The sequence below is a fragment of the Solanum stenotomum genome, chromosome 4 (assembly GCF_019186545.1).
Source record: "Solanum stenotomum isolate F172 chromosome 4, ASM1918654v1, whole genome shotgun sequence".
In the NCBI taxonomy this organism is placed as follows: domain Eukaryota; kingdom Viridiplantae; phylum Streptophyta; class Magnoliopsida; order Solanales; family Solanaceae; genus Solanum; species Solanum stenotomum.
Genome location: NC_064285.1, coordinates 5927101 through 5950534, shown reverse-complemented (window position 1 = coordinate 5950534; position 23434 = coordinate 5927101). Strand labels below are relative to the sequence as shown.

Below are 23434 nucleotides of genomic sequence, written 5' to 3'. Positions count from 1 at the left end.
TTGTTACAAGTGTTAATGGTTCCATCATGCATGCCATCATGAGAGATATAATTACTTGGACTATTTTTTTTTTTAATTTAATTTTTCGATTGATTGATTTTTTTTAATGGAAGATATTTCTTTTACAATGAAGACATTAAAAAGGATGTTAGTTCTTCAATAGAATCAAGTCTTCTCCTGATTGAAGAAGATCCATGAAATAGATTTAGGATCGAAAGAGTTTTGGATCAATTTAAATTAGTCAAAAGTAAAAATTACTAAAAATAATTGCTCAACTAAATAAATTAGCCTCTGATTGAATTGACGAAAACGCGACTAGTTAGAAAACTATTCATGACATTGTGATCATTTGGGTGAACTTTCATCCTACAAGCAAAGAAAACAACACTCTTTTGTGTGTGAAAAATTGCAAGAGTTAAAAAAGGGGTTGTTTGGTAGTCGGTTAAAGTTGTGTGTGTATTCGTAATGTAGATATTACCAGATACATTAGCTAAGCGAGGATCCAAGCTGACAAACTATGACAAGGCTATCTTTTTGCAATCTCTGCCGGAATATATGAAAGACCAGCTTGCTAAAGACAAGAACATAGATATCTCTATTAGACTAATTAGGCCATCTATGTGTAATAAGTTAGCCCAGTTTGATAACCTCCCTGTAACTACTAGCCGCCAAGGGAGTATGTTCTAGCTAACTCTTCTGTAATTCCGTAGCATATATATATATATATATATATAAAGTATATAAAGGACAAAATGGAGTTATTATTTTTTAGAGAAAAATTAATTGTTTGTCTTAATTTAACCTGTCACGAAATTTAAGAAAGTTGTGAATTTTTTTGATGTTGTGGTTTTAAGTTAAGGATATGTACTAAAATACACTCAAAATCTTGTGGTTTTAAACATGTCACGTGAGATGTTAAAATTAAAAAGTTGTCAAATTAAGAAAGCGACATTTTATTTTAAACAAACTCAAAAAATATAAGAGAAATACATGTCTTATGTTTCCCTTATTTCTAATATTCCCTTCTATTTCAAAAACCTCTAAAATCCCTTATTTCTCTCCTGATTCTAAATTATTTTATAATGTATTCGAGCTAATTTTTAATGTATCCGAGTTACATATTATGTATCCGGTTTATTTTATAATGTATCCGAGCTACGTATTAGTTGTGAAACTAAAAAAAACCCAGATAGTTTAAGTGTGTTTTGATAATTCTACTCCAAGTTTAAATGTGACAAAAAAATGAACAGAGTGAATATTAATTAAAAAATAATCAAATTTCATTGACTAAATAATATATTTATTTTTCTTTTCGTTTAATAAATTTATGATCAAATATAAACTTGATAAATACAACAATTAATATGAGACGAAAGAAATACGTGGCGCTATTAGGATCTTTCAAATATATGTGGAAGTTCTTTAGATTGGAAGAGTCAAAAATACTTAATGGCGATAGGCTAGAGCACGTGACGAAACGTTATCAGAGATGACATGGCAAATTTCTATTGGCTGTAAGACCCTTTAATTTTAAAGATTTTGTACGGACAATCTATTGAAACTCTGAGAGAGCCAGGAATTAAGACTAAAATTTCATATCTGTAATTAATGTTTGAAGTAGTCAATGTTAGATAACTATGTTTTACGTTCTACATGACATTTTAAATAATTGTGTCGAAAATAAATTACAAATAACAAAGAAAGATATGAATATGTATGCGATGGAGAATGGAAACAGAGAGTCGTTCCCATAAACAAATGAATGGGACTCTTAATCCTGATCGAATCAGAGATTTCGATAATCCGAGAAATCGATAGAAAGAGATGGATTGGATGTTGAAATCTGTCAAAAAATCCTGACTTTTTCGAGGCAGGGCTTCAATAAGAAGGAAGAGCGGGATGCGGCATTACTAGTACCAACTGAAACGAAATGGAATGACTAAGAATACCACATTCCTTACAAACCCTTGTGGGATAGAATAATTATTTTCGATAGAAGGGTTGAAAAAAGAAAATATGACAACAAAATATCAATCTACAAAGCAAAATGAAATACTCCACTAATAGATAGTAGAAACAGTACATAAAAGAACAAGAAACTACGTGATTACTAAATGTTATGATCCTTTGATCCATTTAATGTGATACGTTTTTCCATTTTAGTTTGTCCCTAAAATAATTTAATTTTAATTTTTTTTTTCTTATACCCTTAATAATTTGATTTATAGCTACATACAAATATCTAAAAATTATTTTAAATTATAAATTTCAAAATTATGGTATCAAATCAAATGGCACCAGATAAAATGTGACGAAGAGAGTATAAATTATGAAGAAATTGATATATAGCATGTAAAATATGAAATAATTACTAATATATGCATTATTAATACTTATATAATTTTAACCAGCTAATAAACAATCCTGTCGATTTTAGTTGGAATCTCGAATAAAACGTTTTATTTGTTGAGTCATTGGTGGTCCCTTAGAGCGTCTAGGCGAATGAAATTGTGTATGATTCTCTTGTTGCCAACCATATATTATTTTATTACTATTATTATCTCTTTCTTTGGAACTATTTTTTTTGTTACACGTAGGAAAGTTTACCAAAAGAAGAAAAAGACACAAGTGGTGTTCTTTCCTTAATAATTTTATGTCTTTTTTATTTTTATATCCATTGATTGCAACTCAAAAAGGAAAGATAATAGTATTAGAAAAGTCTTTGAGAAATCAAAACTCTTCATTTTTCCCTTTTTTTTTTCATAGTCAACAATAATTTTCTTAACTAGGGTTTCTATTACAAAACTATTTGTAATTAGAAAACTATTACAAAGTTTTCTAATTACTTTTCTCTTCATCTTTCAGATCTGAAAAACCATAAAGTTTTTATTTTTAGGGGTTATATCCACTTCAAGATTTAGAATCTTTCTATTTTTGGAAACTTCTCATGAATTGGTAGGATTTCTTGATTTGGAGTTGTGTTATTTTGTCTTAAAAAAAGTTGACCATTTTAAGTGATTAGTCATATTCATGATTTGTTTGTTCTATTTTTGGAAACTTGACATGGATTGCTAGGATTTCTTGATTTGGTTGTATTAATTTGTCTTTAAAAAAATTGACCTTTTTAATTGATTGTTCATAGTCATGATTTTCTTGTCTAAAATCTTGGTTTAGCTACCTTTTTATTTTTGGAAACTTTCTCATGAATTGGTAGGATTTCTTGATTTGGTTGTATTGTTTTCTCTTAAAAAAAGTTGATTCATATTCATGATTTGCTTGTATCAAATATTGATTTAGAGACCTTTCTGTTTTTGAAAACTTTCTCATGAGTTGCTTAGCTACTTGACAGTAAGGAGAGGGGGCGTTCAACCACTTGATTACAGAAAGGCAACAAGGTTCTCCCTTTCGGACCGATTATAACAAGGGATTTCTTGATTTGGTTGACTTACAAATTGACCCTTTTAAAGAGATTATTCATATCCATCATTTTCTTGTTTCAAATCTTGATTTAGAGACCTTTCAATTATTGAAAACTTCCCATGAATTGTTATGATTTCTTGATTTGGTTGACTTAAAAAGTGTTGAGTACCCTTTTAAGAGATTATTGGATAGTCTCTAATCTTGATTATTTCTTCTTTATAACTTGTTGATTTTATTAATGGAAGGTGGAAAGAGAACACTTCTGAACTATTTCTAATACGTTAAAGACATTTTCTCGCGAACAAGAAAATGGTGAGGGGAAAAACTGAGATAAAAAGGATTGAAAATGCAACAAGTAGACAAGTGACTTTCTCAAAAAGAAGAGGTGGACTACTTAAGAAGGCATTTGAACTCTCAGTTCTTTGTGATGCTGAAGTTAGTCTTATCATTTTTTCTCAAAAAGGAAAGCTTTTTGAGTTTTCAAGTTCAAGGTACACTCTTATATTCATCTCTTAATTTATTAATTGCTATAAGTATTTTTTTTTTTATAAATAATATTATTAATTACTCCTTTTTCAACTTTTATTTTTTAACTACTATATATATTATACATCATTAATCCTAATATAACTGGCCTTTAGGATTTGATGTAACAAGTATCAAGTACAATGATCACAACAGCTCATATTGACAGTGTAAAAGGGACCCTTTACCTTCTGGTTTCTACTAAATATATACTCCCTTAGTTTAGAAAAAAAAAATGAATTCCTTTCCTTTTTAGTCTATTTTAAAAAGAATGATTTTTATTTTTTGGTAACATTTTAGTTTTAGCATTTCACGTGGCATGTTTAAGGTCATAAGATTAAATGACAATTTTGTACATTTGCATAACTTTAATTTAGGATCACAAGATTTAAAAGTCTTTTTTATTTTTTTAAATTCCGTGTCAAGTCAAACTAGATCATTCTTTGTGAAATAGAGGAAGTAATAATTTCCCCCCTTTTTTTGTGAGTCCAATTAATAATCTATCTTCTAAATACAATTATAACATATTCAGTATAATCTTGTAAATAGAACGTCAATAGGATACTGTATACACAACTTTGTCCCTGTATAAATTTAGTGGCAAAACTAGGAATTATGTTTAGTGTATTGATCAGACTTTTATTTATAATTCTAAGTTTAATTTACATAAATTCAAAAGTGTTAAGAGTTAATTACATTATTTCTCTATATTTTTTTCAAATTATAAAAATACCTTAAAATATATGTATTACATATACATCACTTGACTTCTGAATACATCAATACGGGAGAAATGTATCTGAGAGGGAAGAGATGTATGATAGAGGGGATATAACATTCGGATAGATAAAGGAGAGATGTATCAGAGAGGGGAATAGTGATGTATCAGCGAGAGGGGAATGATGTGGAATTTTTGAAGTTTGCTTAAATGGTAGGGATAAAATAAGATGCGTATTTAAGTAATTTTTTCTAATTCGAAATAGTTATTTTTGACCTATATATACATTATTATTTTCTATATTCACAATATAATTTTTGACTGAGGGCATGTCTATGACCACCCTTGGGTCAATGTAATTATGCCATTACGTAACTACATTATGAAGATATATAATTAAAGACTGTTTTTAATAGATCTTCGATTCAAGTAAAACATATTATATACTAACAAGTAGTATTGACAATAGTACATGAGGTATTTATAATATAAGTACATCATATATTATATATATAAATTCTTGATTAAGCTGTAACATGTACAATTTCTTGACTATTTTATGTAAGATATGTCGGCAAACTACTCTTCAAACAAGAAAGTAAAAATTTTGAAGTATGTGACAAGATGCTACTTGTGGCTTGAATTCTTTTTGGAATATAATATGAAGGCAAATTGTACTTGCTACCAATAGTCATTTCCAATACCCACACAACTTTTTGCCTGTTTATAAACTCAAAAGGGTTCGTTTCGTATGATTACAAGTTTATGATGTGATTAATTAAAATAGAATAAACTATGTTGAAATGAGTTATGATATGATTAATTATGTTGAAACTATTTTTTATTGAGTTTTTGGTTTATTGTATACAAAGTAATATGCATGACATAAATTTTAAGATTAAGTTGTTTATTTACATTATAGTGCTGTATGTACTTAAAAATAAAACTTTCTTCTTATTTAGCTTAAAAATAGAATTTTCATCTTAAGTTTGTTAAAGTAAAAGAGGATTTATGAGAAATCAAAATATAAATAAACATAAAAATTACTCAAGTAAATTCACAAATAATAATTATATGTATTTAGTGTAATATTTTAATAGAAAAATATGAAGAATTATCATAAAAATAAGGTGTAGTGAAGATTGGGAATGTGTTATATACATGAAATTAAAAATAATATAAATATACATGAATGTGAAAAGTGAGATATAAAGAGGATTTAAGGGATATGTTTATCATTTTTACCTATTTTATCCTGGAATAAGTTATCTCGAGATTATTCTACCATCAAAGGGGAGGGATATATATAACTTATCCCGTGACAAGTTATATGTTGGACTTGCCAACCAATCAACAAATTAAGTGACATCATAATTTAATCTCATAACTATTTGGTATTATCATTCACAGATAACCCCCTAGTGCTAAACCCTAGTGAAAATCAACTTCTGCTAATTATCTTTCCTTTTATTAGGTCCTCTAGCTAGTTTTAGCAAATAGAAAGAGTCAAGTTCTTTCCGTCTCAATTTATTTGATATTATTTAATTAATTATAAAATTTCTTCTTTTTTTGAAATTTATGATTTAAAATAAATCTTAAAGATAATTGAAGAATTTTAAAGATGAGTTATTTCTAATTAGAATTTGTGTGACATTATTTTCAGGACAGATAAAAGAAAAGGTGTGCAATCTAATTTGGGAGGGAGGGACTAGTAACCTTTATATACGTAGCTCAGGCTATAATTAAGAAGTTTGATTAAATAATTTGAAAAACAGAAACACAGTCTGTGATAAGAAATCAAGGACGGCTCAACATGCGTGAAGGCTTAACGCGAAATCTTCAGTAGACCTAAAATCTAAACATGCCTCTAAAATCTAAACAAATTACATATGTTTGAGTCCAGAGCCAAAAGGGTAAAATTTTTTGTAAAAATTCCAAAAGGACAATAAAATTCATTTTAAAACCAAAAGGACAACTTTATAATGATTGAACTAACGTCGTTGAAATTAGGTTGACAGCTGCAAGGCGCGGAATTCCATGCGCCTTACAAGGCTTTGACGGTCTGCGACTTGCTGTCAAATTAAAAACAAAAATTCCCTTTCATTGTCCAAGTCTCCAGAATTACCAAAAATACTCTCAACTAGTCTCAATATTTACACCTTCGACCTTCCCATTCATTGTCTATGTCAACCAAGGATAATTTTGTCATTTTAAAGAATTCCATTGATAAAAAAAAAAGTCCAAAACCTTGAAATCGTAAGTTCGACTATAATAATTTATCGTAAAAAAAGGTTTTGGACTTTTTTTTAATCAATGGTGGAGTTTATTAAAATAACAAAATTGTCCTTGAATGACATGTACAATGAATAAGAAGAGGTGTAAATATTGAGATTAATTGAGAGTATTTTTGGTAGTTCTGGAGACTTGGACAATTAAAGGGATTTTAAAAAAAATTTGACAGCAGGTCGGAGAATACTTGCGCCTTGCAAGGGCGCATGATGGCTGCATCTTGCAAGGCGCATGGAATTCCGCGCCTTGAGGCTGTCAACCTAATTTCAACCGTTGAAAAGTTTCTCTTTTGGTTCTAAAATGAATTTTATTGCCCTTTTGACAATTTTTTTTACCCTTTTGGCTCCGGACTCACATATGTTTTATTTAAAATTTACTTTTCAATTGTTACCTTCTTTAAATTTTTTTTTACTTTTCTTAATACTTTCTAGATGCAAATTAATTACTTAATGTTTTTTTTTAATAAATGAGTGGTTCAATAATTAATGTTAGGTAAGATTTCAACGTTGAAAATCACTCTTTCACTAATATAATCATTATATGAATTGTTTACATAATTCTCTAAGTAACAAATTTAAAACAGAAATAAGTGTTAGAAGTATAGAATCTAATTCAAAAAGTTGATAACTTGGTTCCACCTTATTAATATGCTTGTTTTAATCTTGAAACTTTAAGAAGATATAAGAAAATTATAATTCACTTTGTCCAACACTTTTTGACTATTAATTCCTATTTTTGATAGAGCATTAATTTGACTCATCAAAAACTTGAAAAAGAAAAGTACAAAAGCAATTAAAAAGAATAAAATATTGAGAATGTTAGCACAAAAAATGTACGAAGGTAAACAATATTTTCTTGATTTCTTCTATTTGAATGAGGTGAAAGAGAATAAAATAATATAATTTTTATTTATATATACATATTAAATTTTTCTATAAAAAATTTACATATATAATTTATTTTTGGTAAAAGTTTGAGGCCCCCAATTTATATGCCTTATTTTTATCGTATAGAGCTGCCTCGATAAGAAATCCTTGTACTATCTTTGACAGATCAAAAGAAAACTACAAAGTTCTCTTATCCTAAATACTCGTTCTTCCTTCATGGATTCCTCTCTTTAGTTAAATTTTTTGATTTTGTTAACGACTTTACAAGCTCTAGATTGTTAACTAGGATCGAAAGATTTAACTAAAGAAGAGGAAGCATGAAAGAAGAAAGAGGATTTGGGATAATAGAACTTTGTAATGAAAAGAACCAAAATTAGCTTGAATTGATTACAAAAGCCTAATGCCGCCCCTATTTATACACGTCTACAGATGCTTCTAGATATATACAAGAAAACTTTTGATAACTTTATCCTTCAACCATCTTAAGAAGATTCTAGAATTTTTAAATTTATCTTTGATAAATATAAAAAAATTTCTTGCATTATCTTTCAACCATCTTAAGAAGATTCTAGAATTTTTAAGGGAAAATGCATAAGTACCCCCAGCCTATACCCGAAATCTCAGAGACACACCTAACCTTTACTAAGGTCCTATTACCCCCCCGAACTTATTTTATATGTAATATTCTACCCCTTTTTGGCCTACGTGACACTGTCTTGTGGGCCCAATGCATGTTGACATTTTCTTCGAGGATAGTGCGACGTAGGCCGAAAAGGGGTAGAATATTATAGATAAATTAAGTTTGGGGGGGGGGGGGGGNAATATGCATTATAATTGTTTGCAACAAATTTTAAATATATGAAAATAAATTAAACAAAAATAACATATGAAAAAATAAGAATATTATTAATAAAATAATATGGGTACAATTTTGTTTCTCTTTTGATTCTTGTCTCTCTTAAGAGTTCTTCCAAATTCGAGGATCATTCGTGGCATATTTTTTGAGGTAGGATGATTTGGAATTGATCTCCATGAAAGGATTGGTGGATCTATTTGAAATATTTGATGGACAAATTATTAAACTACACTTCTTTACTTATCTTAATATCCATTTATCCCTACTTATTTAAAAAATTTCAAAAATCCCTTATTTACCTATGTATCCCGCATGTATCCCATGCACAATGCTATGTAGAATGTATCAAACGCTATGTATCCCGTGCACAACGCTATGTATCCCGCTATGTGAAATGTATCAAACCTAATGTATCCTATGCACAACGTTATGTATCCCACAAACATCATTTTTAAGGGACTTTTGGTAAATAGAAAACTAAAAGGGATAAGATGTTATTTAGTACTTATAATATGTGGTTCCTATAATTTATACATAGTTGATTGTCAAGAATAGTCTTAAGAATATTTTGATCTCTTTATGGGATATTCGAGATGTCATTTGGTGAATTGATGAAGGTTGAATTTCCTCTTCCCCAATCCTCAATTTCTTTAAAGACAAAAAGATATATATGTACCGACTGATAGAGTTAAAAATTTCGTCAAGGGTGTTCAAATTTTTAAAGTGATTTATTTTTAGCAAAGTTGGTGCACAATTTTATATTTTTTTTACGGATGAATGGATGCATCCAAATTTAAAATTAAATTACATATCATCTAACGAAATCATACAAAAACTTAAATTATAATACTATCAATGGTCTAAGTAAAAATTAACAGAGAAGAGTCAAGAAAAACAATTTTAGCTACTAGTTGAATACGCTCAAGTGAATTGTTGGAACTCTTTTCATAATTTAAAATAATTGAATTTTTTTATAGTTCAAAAGAATCGTTGAATCTTTTTGCTACTAGACAACTATTTTATTTTCTTTTCGTTTTTTTAGGAGACAAAGAATCAAACTTGGGACCTTACACTCTTAAATGAGTACGCTTACCACTAGACCATAAACCTTTGTTGTGTTTAAGAGTATTCATTTATCGATATTTCCACCTATTAAAGAATATTTTAGGCTGACCAGCCTTCATCGGCTGTAGCTCCGCCCCTGCTGACTCTATCCTAATATTCCCTTAGAGTGAACCTGTGTTTAGGTTTAGAGAAATAACAAAGGATGGCTAAGAGAAAAAGAGTGAATCTGGGGTCCTTGGTATATCAATAAGTTAACAAAGGAGTATTCCTTTGTGATTCCATGAAGTGGGAACATAGACTTTTGATAGGAAACTAGTGGCAATCAGATGTGGAGATGAGCAAATATTTGCCTGGGGTTAGACAACTCTAACTAAATTACAAATCTAGTGGAAAAACCAATGAAGGTTGATATATAGTAAAAATACTATAAAAGAAAGACTAATATATCTTTGAATCCAAATATTTATTATGAGTGATGATAGTCTATATGTTAGTGAAAACTTACAAGATAAAAAAAATTACAAGATATTGAAAATAAAAATGAAGAAATAAATCTCTTCAGGCTGAGGCGCGGATATTTCGCTCTCTTTAAGGAGATTCAAGGCAACTGCAACAAATGTTTTCATCGGTCCAGCAGTATTTCTTCTTGACTTGTCCCCTCCAGGATACAACAACCTAATCACAAGATATAACTCAATAACTCTGGACAAGAGTTGAGTCCAAAGCTCCACAAAAAAGAACACCTCCCTTCAACTAATAAGAACTCTCTTTTTAACAAACTTTTTCCTCTCTATTTTTTTCTTATGTGTTGTATCTAACAAACCAAATGAATACCACCACTATTTATACTAGAAGAAGTCTTCCTAGTAATGAATATGAAGATAATTGGGTAGTAAATAGTGAAGATAATGGTCTTAGGAGTTACATAGGTTACAAGGTATAATGAAGAATAACTAGTGAAATAATGTATGAAAGGTTACAAAAGTTTTAATGTATAATGAAACGTTTCTTGGCTTAATGGTCAAAAACCATCCGTTAGTTTGTTGACAAGCTGCAACAGTAACAACTATTGTAACTCCAAAATGGAGTAATGCACTAGTGAGTAATGTAGCAATCAATATTGCCATTAACATTCTGCAGCCCATGAGAAGTCAACCAAACGGCAATACCAATGACTATGTGGCAATGTAAGAAATGTAAATTCTTAAAATATTAAAATGCCACATTAACAATCCACCACTCATTTTAATATTCACAAGAGAGTCTATCAGCTGAAGGAAGACTACTATGCATAATGAAGGTGTGCTCTGCATTGTACCTCCACTTAGTGAAACAGTAACTTTTACTCCACAGTCGTAGTGGTCTCAGACTTGAACTATGACTGCTTAAGGGAAATAAAATATCACTGCTCACACATAATAATCAAGGTGTTGACATGAGCTTTAAAGCCAGCACGTTATGGCCATGTGCTATTTTGGTTTCATGAGTGCATTTGAGAATAAGCCCAATTCTCATAGGAAGCGACCTACTTCCACACATCACATAGGTGAAATCTGTCGAGAGTGCTCCTGTAAGCTTAACACTCCACCCATACGGGCTACAGATATTCATTAAGAGTTTTGTCAACTCAACCTTCACATATTACAGGAAACAATGCACTCACATCATAGGGAGGGAATAAAAAGATAGTGCTTTTTTTTTTTCCACAAGAAGTCATCATATGATTAGTTTTTCCCTTTGAACCTGATTATAGGATCTCTAGTCCCCAGGTTGGGTTTCCTCATATATGACTCAATGATTTATAGGCTTCAATCCCATCCCCCTCGATGTGCTCCAGACCTTTTCTCTCGTTAAGGCCTTAGTAAGAGGATCTGCAAGATTATCACAAGATTTGACATAATCAACATTAATGGTACCATTTGTCAAACATGATCTTACATTACTATGTTTCCTCCTTATAGGTCTGGATTTACTGTTGTAATAACGGTTTTGAACTCTACCAATTGCAGCAGTGCTATCACAATGAATTAAAATAGGAGGAATTGGTTTTTCAAAATAAGGTATTTGAAATAATAAATCTCTTAACCAATTCGCTTCCTCACTAGCTGAAGCTAAAGCAATTAGTTCAGCCTCCATGGTAGAGTTAGCAATTATAGTTTGCTTTTTTGATCTCCAACAAATAGCACCACCACCTAAAGTAAATACATAACCAGTGGTAGACCAGGAATCACCTGATAGAGTGTTCCAATATGCATCACAAAAACCTTCAAGTACAACAAGATATTTTTTATAGAACAAACCATAATTTTTCGTTCCAATTAAATATCTTATAACTCTTGTTACAGCATGCCAATGTTCATTACCTGGCTTGCTTGTAAACCTGCCAAGTACTCCTACTGCATATGCAATATCAGGCCTAGTGCAATCAGTCACATACCTCAAACTTTCGATTATGCTAGCATATTTCTTTTGATTTTTTACATCATTTTCACTTTCAACAGGAAATAAGTGAACACTTGAATCAAAAGAAGTTGCAACATGCTTGCAATCAAGAAAGTTATATTTTTTCAAAATTTTCTCAACATAATGTGACTGGTCAAGGAAAATTCCATCACATGTTCTTGTTATTTTTATTCCAAGAATAAGATTTGCCTCACCAAGATCTTTCATATCAAAATGGCTTCTAAGAATATTCTTAGTTTCATCAATAACATTCATATTAGAGCCAAAGATCAATAAATCATCAACATATAGGCAAATAATCACATGTGAATTATTCCAAGATTTATGATATATGCATTTATCACACTCATTTGTTTTAAAACCATTTTCAATCATGCAGGAATCAAGTTTTTCATGTCATTGCTTAGGTGCATGTTTCAAGCCATATAGGGATTTAGTAAGTTTACATACTTTGCTTTCTTGGCCTGCTTCAACAAAAGACTCGGGTTGATCCATATAAATTTCCTTATTTATGTCTCCATTTAAAAAAACAGTTTTTACATTCATTTGATGAATTTGCAAATCAAAAATTGCAGCCATAGCAATTAAAAGTCTTATGGATGTAATTCTTGTTACCAGTGAAAAAGTATCAAAAAATTCTAGGTCTTCTAGTTGTTTAAAACCTTTTGCAACTAATCTAGCCTTATATTTATCAATAGAATCATCCGGTTTCAACGTTTTTCTTAAGACCCATTTGCAACCAATTGTTTTACAACCCGGTAGTAAATCAACTAGTTTCCAAGTTTTATTAGAAATTAGTGATTCTATTTCATCATTTACAGCCTCTTTCCAAAAAATAGAATCATGTGAAGATAATGCTTCTTTCAAAGTGAGAGGGTCATCTCCAACAGTAAACACATAAAAATCAGGACCAAAATCTTTTTCTACTCTAGCTCTTTTACTTCTTCTTAACTCAAAATCATCAACTTCTTTATTTTTCAAAGTAGAAGTAGAAGAACTAGGTAGTGACAAAATATTTTGTTCAATCCTTTGACCCCCACTATTTTTAGAATCAAAAGGAAATTTATTCTCATGAAAAATAGCATCACCCGATTCTATCACAACATTATCTTCAAGGTTAAAAAATCTATAAGCTGTACTATTTGAAGCATAACCAAGAAAAGCACAAGTAGTAACTTTCTTACCCAACTTTGTAATCTTGGGATCCATTAGCCTTACAAAGGCTAGACAACCCAAACTCTTAGATATCCCAAACTTGGCTTGTGGCCTTTTCACAATTCAAAATGTGTTAATTTAGATTTTTTACGAGGCACACGATTCAACACATAACAAGCAGTTAAAATAGCTTCACCCCAAAAATTTAAAGGTGCATGTGACTCAATAAGCATGACATTAGTCAATTCAACCAAAGTTCCGTTTTTCCTTTCCGCTACTCCATTAGATGAAGGAGAGTAAGGAGGAGTAGTTTCATGAATTATTCCCAATGATCTAACAAAATAATTAAACTCATTTGACTCATATTCACGGCCTCTATCACTTCTAATTCTTTTTATTTTTCTTCCAAACTGATTTTCAACCTCATGGAGATAAGTTTTGAAATTTTCAAAAGCATCACTTTTATTTTTCATCAAGTAAACATATGTAAATTTAGAAAAATCATCAATGAAAGTGATAAAATATCTGTTACCTCCACGAATTAAAATTCCACCAAGTTCATAAATATCAGTATGAATTAATTCTAACAAATCAGTTTTTCTTTCAACTTGAAAATGAGACCTTTTAGTGATTTTGGTTTACTACAAGCCTCACACTTTTCAAAATTCTTTTTAACCATTGGGATTAATTCTAAACTACTCATGATTCCAACATAACGGTCATTAATATGACACAAACGAGCATGCCAAAAATTGGTAGAAGAAAGCATGTAAACAGAAGTAAAAGTTTTATTCATTTCAATATTCAGTTTGAACATCCCATCACATGCATACCCCTTTCCCACAAAAATATCCTTCTTCACTATTACATATTGATTAGACTCAATAATATGTTTAAAGCCTGCTTTATTAAGAAGAAAACTAAACATCAAATTTTTCCTCATAGAAGGACTATAAAGTACATCTTTCAAAGTTAATACCCTTCCAGAAGTAAAACACAATTCGACATCTCCCTTTCCAAGCACTTGAGTAGTGTGAGCATCACCAAGCATGATGGTTTTGGCTCCTCAAAATGAGTATATTTCTTAAACCAGTCTTTGTCATAACAGACATGACGGTTTGCACCAGAATCAGCCCACCATCCATCAACATTCTCAACCATGTTTATGTCAGTAATCACCGCCACAAAAGGTTCTTCGGTAATGTTTGCCTGAGGGTTAGGACCACGTTTTTGAAATCTGCAAAATCGAGCAATATACCCACTCTTGCCACAAACAAAGCATGGTCCCTTGTCTTGAACTTGTTGATTTTGTGCTTGGATATTTTCACCATTATTTTTCTTGGGAGGTCTATCATTATTTTTCTTGAATTTTTTCTTCTTAGGCTTCAAAGAAGTATTTTTGTGAGTTTCAGGAGTAACATTATTTGAAGTAATTAAATTTACCTTCGTTGTGATGTTGTTCTCTTCTGGTTGTAAAAGTGCATCTTGGCCCCTTGCCTCTTCTTCCATGCGGATTTTCATTATCAAGGTTTTAAGAGAGGTTTCCTTTTGTTTGTGGCGCATAGTTTTTTGAAATTCCTTCCAAGAAGGTGGAAGATTATCTACTATGCCACAAACAATAAGGTTATCTCCAATTTTTACTCCTCGGACCTTAGCTCTCCAACAATCATTATAAAGTCTTAAGCTTGGTCTACCACTGATTTGTTGTTCACCATTTGGAAACGAAAAAATCTACTAGCCGCATATTTTTTCGCTCCAGCCTCTTCGGTATCATACTTACTTTGTAACGCTTTCCAAATTTTCTTTGCACTAGAGTAAGTTCTATCATAATAATCATAAAAATTATCAGATAGACAATTAAGTATATAATACCGACACTTATAGGAATCACCATCGTACTTTTCCACTTTCTCTAGATGAGAAATAGTTTCATCATCATTCATAGAGGTGATGTCTACTTTATTAGGATTCTTCTCAGTTAACACATAAGAAACATTGAGAAGACTTAAGTAGAAAGGTACTTTACCCTTCCATCTCTTAAAATGATTACCATTGAACCAAAATGGCTTGTTAAGGTCTCCCATCTTGACATCCGCGGTTTTTTTAATTGTAGCCATCTGTAATCTCCTTAAAATTGTTAGTGAAAACTTATAAGATAACAAAAAATACAAGATTACAATTGAAAATAAAAATGAAGAAATAAATCTCTTCAGGTTGAGGCGTGAATATCTCGCTCTCTTTAAGGAGATTCAAGCCCACTGCAGCAAATGTTTTCATCGGTCCAGCAGTAGTTCTTCTTGACTTGTCCCCTCCATGATACAACAGCCTAATCACAATATATAACTCAACAACTCTGGACAAGAGTTGAGTCCAAAGCTCCACAAAAAGAACACCTCCCTTCAACTAATAAGAACTCTCTTTTTGACAAACTTTTTCCTCTCTATTTTTTTCTTATGTGTTGTATCTAACAAACCAAATGAAGACCACCACTATTTATACTAGAAGAAGTCTTCCTAGCAATGAATAGGAAGATAATGGGGTAGTAAATAGTGAAGATAATGGTCTTAGGAGTTACATAGATTACAAGGTATAATGAAGAATAACTAGTGAAATAATGTATGAAAGGTTACAAAAGTTTTAATGGACAATGAAACTTTTCTCGGCTTAATGGTCAAAAACCATCAGTTAGTTTGTTGACAAGCTGCAACAGTAACAAATATTGTAATTCCAAAATGGAGTAACGCACTAGTGAGTAATGTAGCAACCAATATTGCCATTAACATTCTGCAGCCCATGAGAAGTCAACCAAACGGCAGTACCAATGACTATGTGGCAATGTAAGAAATGTAAATTCTTAAACTATTAAAATGCCACACTAACACTATATTATGTAATATTGCAAGATATTTAAACATGATACAAAAAGAGTGCAAAAAGCTGATAGGGTTAACATACCAAATAGGGTAAACAAATGGGAAAGCCTAGTCATGAAAAGACACTAGAAATTAGGGAAAAGACATGGGCAAAATCCAAGATAAATGATCTAATAACAACTCACCATTCCAAAAGAAAGACAAATAATGAAGTCATAGATACAATTGAATGCCAACATTGGTCTATTTGGACTCTTTATCACACTAACCTAGAGGAAGAATATGGATAGTGCACAAAATTATTATGTACCTTATATTGTTAATATAGTGCAATTTACCTCTCAACTAGTGCATTATGAAGTCCAACAAAGAGGCACTAAACACGTTTTCAATGAGACTAAAATTTCAGGCTCTTAGGATTCAAACATAGGAATCATTAATTAATAATTTCATACTAGATTTCAAGTCAGAGGCAACTAGATACATGTATTTTTGCTATCAGATACATTAAAATAGGGAGAGAGACGAGCGAGATTGGATAGAGGTGAGCGAGAGAATACATGTAAATTCACTTGAATACAATGTATCTTGAACAAATTACACCTAATTTTGACCTCATACATGCATCCAAGATAATGTAAAGGCTCTTAGGATTCAAACATAGAGGCATGGCATTGTTAAAACGGCTTAAGATATAATGGGGGATTCGAGTTAGTAAAAAGTCAGCGGCGATGTCATAAATTTTATCAAGGTTGTTCAAGATTTAATATATAAATATGAAAAGTTTAATTTGTATACTTCGTAAAATTTTCTATATACATAATATAACTTTTTAACAAAAGATGTTCAACTGACCATTCTTCACGTCATTTTTCTTTTCCATTATTGTTGAGTAAAATGTTGGAGAACTAATAGTGTGAGTTTCTTCATTTTTTTCTTTTCTTTTTTCAGTACTAACAAGACAATAGAACGTTATCAGAAGAATGACAAGAATTTGAGACATGACAAAATATTACTTGAACAGACTACTGAGGTTAGCATTTTTTCAATTTATGCTATGTTTATATGTTATATATATTATATAATATTACCACATTCATGTGGATAATTAATAACATGGCAAAGGCTGTAATCAACCCAAAATTAGTGCTCTTTAATTGATATTATTTCTAATTTAAGCAAGATTTTTGAAGTACTATGGGATTAATTAGGGTATCTTTTATAATAAACCCAGCCACAATCTTGAATAGTGTAATATGATTTGCTAAACACTTGTGACTATCTCAGGGGTATAGCTAGGTATGGCGAGGGTAGTCAATTGAATATCTTTCGTAGAAAAATTATACATGTACTTTTCATACATATATTAAACTTTGAAAATATCTTGAACATCTTTAACGAAATTTTGTACTTCCCTACTGGAATATCCAATCAGAGTTGTATGTATAACAACAACATACTCAGACTAATCACTTCTCTCCAATACTTCTTCGGCCTATCTCTACTTCTTTCACACCTGCTATATTAAGCCTCTGGCACCTCTTGCACCTCTTTATTGGGGCAATATTGCACATCTCCTCTTCACATGTCCAAATTATTTTAGTCTTGATTCCCTCGTCTTGTCCACTATGGCGGCCACCATTCCCGCATTGTCACTAATAACATCACTCCTACTTGTCCGCCCATTCATCTCAACATCCTCATTCTGTGACTTGCATCTTCTGATTGTTGGATTAATTCTTAACTGATCTACACTCTGCCCCGTACAACATTGGTGTAACCACTACTTTGCTGGACTTACCTTTAAGTTTAGATGGTGCCTTCTTATTGCACAAGATTTCAGAAGCAACCATAGTTTGTATGTAAAGCTTAATTATTTTTTTATTCCTTACAAATATCTTAAAATCCTTTTATCAGCTTTTAAAGATCAAGATTGATTACATTTTCATACATTTTGTGTTTTAATATAAAATTTTTTTACGTTTTCTAACGAGTGTTTATAGATGAACAGTTCTTCATTCCTAATCTTTCGAAAACTTTTTAAATATAATTCCTTAAATATTTTGTTTATTAAATTTTTATGTAGCATTTGAAGGAGGAGGTTATGAGCATGACTAGGAATCTGGAGGTTCTTGAAAACTCTAAAAGGTAATTAATATCTACAATTTCCCTATGCTACGATAATTATATTATTTCCTCAGTCTCAATTATGTGCCACTATTTGTTTTTTGAGAGAAACAATTTAAATTTGACCATAAATTTGTGTATATATAGAATCTTCAAATTTTTTGAAATGAAATTTATATATTCGTAAATTACTTAAAAAGTACTTTAAATTACATAATTGATAATCCATAATATTTAAAAGATGTATGAAAAATTTAGGGTCAAAGATAGACTTATTTAAATCTTGAAACCCGAAAATGCTACATAAATTGAGACGGAGGGAGTATAAAACTAATTTGTAGATGATTCTGAATTTATTTATTTTCTGTGTTGTTATGTTGTTGATTGCAGAAGGCTTTTAGGAGAAGATTTAGAGTCTTGCTCCATTGATGAACTTGAAATGGTTGAAGGACAGTTAGATCAAAGTTTAAGAAATATTAGGGCAAAAAAGGTATGTATGTACAAATATAGATCTAAACGCACTTGTTTACAATTTTTTAAGAGTCTGAACAACACATAATTTAAGTATTTTCATTCATCAGATACATAATTCAAGAATAACTTTTGAATTTAGTAATTTTAAACTTAAAATATATGTAATGTACTAAAATACCCATTGAGTAATATGCTCTTTAAACATGACAAGTATAATATATAGAGTATAAAAATACATAATTTGTTTTCCTCATAAATTGAAACTCCCCCCCCCCCCCCACCCCACCCCAACACACACCTCTCTGTGTGCCACACACTCTTTTGTGTGTCCATGTGGATGCTAACTTATCAAATCATAATCTATACAGATTTTTTAAATATCTAATCATAATCTATACAGATTTTTGAAATATCTGATTTTAAACATATCATTATATTAGGTGGTTATAAATTTCTTGGAACTTATGATGTTAAATAGGGGCAGACCCACCCTTGAATAAGGGGTGTCAAGCGCTTGATACCTCTTCGTCGAAAAATTATATCGTATATAGGGTCATATTTTGGTTTAATAAATATATATACAAGTATTGACACTTCTTGACACAAGTTAAATATTTAATCTAGTGGTTAACGTGTTGTGAAAATTTCTTGAAATTGTATGTTGTAGTCATAATTATATTTTTTATTATAATCATTGACGCCCCTTAATGTCAATCTTGGATCTGTTACTGAGATTAAACATGTCATAATATTTATGTATAGCTATAAAATCTTTTTAAGTAAAATAAAAGGTTTAAACTAAATTGTTTCTAAATTTAAAAAGATATCATACTTTTGTAAAACCGATTTAAAGAAAATAGATTCATGTAAATTGAAATAAACGGAGTAATAACATAAAGTGAAGCTTTTACAATGGAATTAATATTTTTGTGTTTTATAATTTCAGAACCAGCTATACAAGGAAAAAATTTCTCTTCTAAAAGACGAGGTAAAATGCATTAGTATATATTATTGTATCCATAAAATCAGTTTATTTATTTTTATTTTATTTACATTTTAATTTTTAAAAAAATTGAGACAATCGCGTAATAATTGCTTTATTATAATTTTCCTTGGTTCTTTTGTCCCAGGAAAAAGTCCTAATGGAGAAAAATGCAGAATTGCGGGAAAAGGTGAAATATAATTTTATAATTCACTTTTTATATTTAGCAACTTTAGATTTAAAGTTAATGAAAATCGATCAAATTAAAACACATAAAATAAGATGAATGAAATAATGTGTTTAAGCTATATATGATTTAAAAGTTAACAAGATCGATCAAATTAAGACACCTAAAATAAAATAAATTAAATAATATTTTTAAGCTATGGAGAAAAGCCTCACGTTTAGATAACTTTACCTTCTTTTACCTTAATATGTTGCCCTACCATATTTTTGCCAAATTTTGAGTTAATTTGTATATATTGACAGTATAATTATTATTATTTTACTTTTATTTGTAACTTGTTATCGTAGGATATCGAAATAATTTTTTAAATCATTAATTTTACATGTTAAAGGTTTACTTGTATATTTATATTAAATTTTATACCTAATAACACACATTGAAACTCTATTCGTGTGCATCTCCTAAAATTTCTCATGGGTCAATCTGATCTACAAGTCGATCTAAATTTTGGAAGAATCGAAATGAATTTAGTGAGTCATATTTTGATTGAATAATCATTAAATATTTTTTAATTTGTTGTTACAGTATGAGGCTCTACCGCTGCCTTTATTTATTGATCAACAAGAAGATGAAAGTCCTCAAGCACGAAAAATGGAGGTAGATACACAACTATTTATTGGATTTCCTGAAAGATGACTAAAGACGAAGTCAAGATTTGAAGTTTATGGATTTAAGAATTTTATTTACTTGAATCACTTTATTCTAAATTAATAATTTATATGTATTCAACTGTTTTCTTGAAACAAATATAGAATTTTAATCAAAGTTATTAAGTTCGATTCTGTAATTTATGTACTTGCACCGCCTCATTAATTACAAGCTTTTGTGACTGCCATTTAATTCACTTGATAACCAAAAATAATAACAACAAAAAATAAATTAATCATCAATGTTTTTAGTTAAGCACGACTATGGCCAATGATCCTTTTTTATTAAGTCCTTTAATATCATCTTAATGAAAGGTTAGCTGATCGACTAAAACAAATGTCGAGAGGATTAAGATCTGTAAATTTGAGAGGATTAACTAATGGTAACTTAATCTATCTGATTAACGATCTCATGAATTATGTTTATATGCGCACAATAACAAATTATTAATTAATTAAATATGAAGTATTAAAATTATAAAAGTTCATAAAAGTTTTAAGCTTCACTAATTATTCGGTAAGTTTGATCTTATTTTATCTAGATCTAGTTGGTTCATAGTTCAAGAAACACCAAATTCGATGTGTTATATTCATTGTGAAGACTCAGCAAAATTGCTTACCTCATATATGTTGGTAATGTAAAAAATAAACACTTCATGAAACAGAGGCAAAACTAGAATTTAAAATTTATGGATTCGCTACTTGATCCCCCCAAAAAGAAGGAAGTCGCGGCAGCATTTAAATTCTAGAAATGAGTTGGGGCCCCTTACCAAGTATACCAGATAGAAGATGATAGAGGGACAAAAGTACGGTGGAGGTTGGTTGAAGATGATGTTACACGGCGTTCGAAACCAGTCTTAGCTTGAAGTGAATGAATTATAAAGAAGTAAGGAAATGAGACGACTCTTTCTTGATCTATATCATAAGCAAATCTTCCCCTCCACACCAATCACGATTTTTCTCTATTCCTTGACTACAAGACCCACCTGTCGAGCTAGAATGAAAGTCGGCCTTAGTGATCCGACGGCGCTGAGTGGAAGGGTCATCGCTCAACGGATAAAAGTTACTCTAGGGATAACAAGTTGATCTTCCCCAAAAGTTCACATTGACAGAAAGGTTTGGCTCCTCGATGTCGGCTCTTCGCTACCTGGGGTTGTAGTATGTTCCAAGGGTTGGGTTGTTCGCCCATTAAAGCGTTTCGTGAGCTGAGTTCAGAACGTCGTGAGATAGTTCGGTCCATATCTGATGTGGACGTTAGAGCATTGAGAAAACCTTTCCCTAGTTCAAGAGGACCAGGAAGGACGCACCTTTGGTGTATCGGTTATCATTCCCACGGTAAATGCTGGGTAGCCAAGTGCGGAGCGGATAATTGCTGAAAGCATCTAAGTAGTAAGCCCATCCCAAGATAAGTGCTCTCATAATCCTGATATTATCTCGATTTAATTAATACATAGTAATAATTGAATTTACAATCAAATAGTTATAGATATTTACTATAGATTTTTTATATATACACAGAAGTTTGAACAAAAATTATTTAATAAGAAATCGCCTCTATTTATCGATATAATTTAACTTGTTGCAATGGGATATCTCAACAATTTTTCAAATTCCTTATTTTCACTTTTATAAGATTTTGCCTGTAATTTTAAAAAATGACCTAATGATACACATTCAAACTCTAAACAAGTTAGAAACTTCGAATATCTCTAGGCCTTAAATCAATTTCATAAATATATAGTTAGAAACATTGCTTCTTTATGGAAATGACACAACTTTTTTGTGTAGTCTAATAGTAGAGTTGCACCTCCATTTGTAGTATATATTGTAATAAATGTTCAATTAAATAATAATTTTGATTTAGCTACTTTAACGAGAAGGTATTGATTGACACCCTTCAAGTACATTTGGCTCCATTAATGACTACAATTACATCATCATCAAAGTTCCCCGGTCTGAAAATATACCAAGTTGGTTAAGGTTAAAAACGAAAAGGATAGTACCTGAGGTATTAGAAAATAATAAAAACATGCATACTTTGTCATTTTCTTTTTATTTTCCAAACTTGTATTATTGTCCTTCATTTCCCATCCTTGTATTGAGTTTTTAAGTCTATACACTGAACCTAAAATTTTGGACTATATGGTAAGATATATTAGTCTCTATAAGATTATGGGTCCAATTAAGTTTGTGGTTGATAACACGCAAGTATTTTCTATGTAATTTACACTGCTGGATTTACTTGCTTACAATTGTAAGTATTTTAATTGTAATTTACTCCACCGATTTCGAGATACATGATGTTAAAATTAGGTGTAATTTGTTCTAGATATATTGTATCCAAGTAGATTTTATACGTGTCTAAGATACATGGACAAATTTCCTTCGCCTGCTTCCGATCTCGCTCGTCACTCCTAGTATCTGGTATCTCAGATACATGCGAATCACACCAGATACATAGATATACATGTATTTGGTGTATATCTAGTAGCGATTCACATGTATATGTAATATATGACTATCTCGCTCGTCTCCCTCCCAATCTCGCTCACTTCCCTCCCTATTTTAGTGTATTTCTTGTGTCAAAAATACATGTATATAAGTGTATCTTACTCAATATATGGTAAGAAACTCTTATTTAGTGTTAAGATACGTAACTATTTGAAAGTATAGATAGAACTAGTATATATGGTATGAATGTATATC

The 23434-nt window shown here is 30.6% G+C and overlaps 1 protein-coding gene across 2 annotated transcripts; it reads left to right on the top strand.

Annotated features, from left to right (window-relative positions):
* The first annotated feature begins 2699 nt into the window (after positions 1-2699).
* On the top strand, positions 2700-20843 carry LOC125863169 (MADS-box protein SOC1-like). Of its 2 annotated transcripts, XM_049543336.1 has the most exons (8): positions 2700-2955; positions 3666-3911; positions 17203-17284; positions 18338-18399; positions 18769-18868; positions 19799-19840; positions 19983-20024; positions 20607-20843. In XM_049543336.1, the coding sequence occupies exons 2-8, from the start codon at positions 3730-3732 to the stop codon at positions 20715-20717; spliced, it is 621 nt and encodes a 206-aa protein (XP_049399293.1). In that variant the 5' UTR covers positions 2700-2955; positions 3666-3729; the 3' UTR covers positions 20718-20843. The 2 variants fall into 2 exon arrangements, with proteins under 2 accessions (XP_049399293.1, XP_049399295.1); XM_049543338.1 differs by lacking the exon at positions 19799-19840.
* The last annotated feature ends 2591 nt before the right edge of the window (positions 20844-23434 follow it).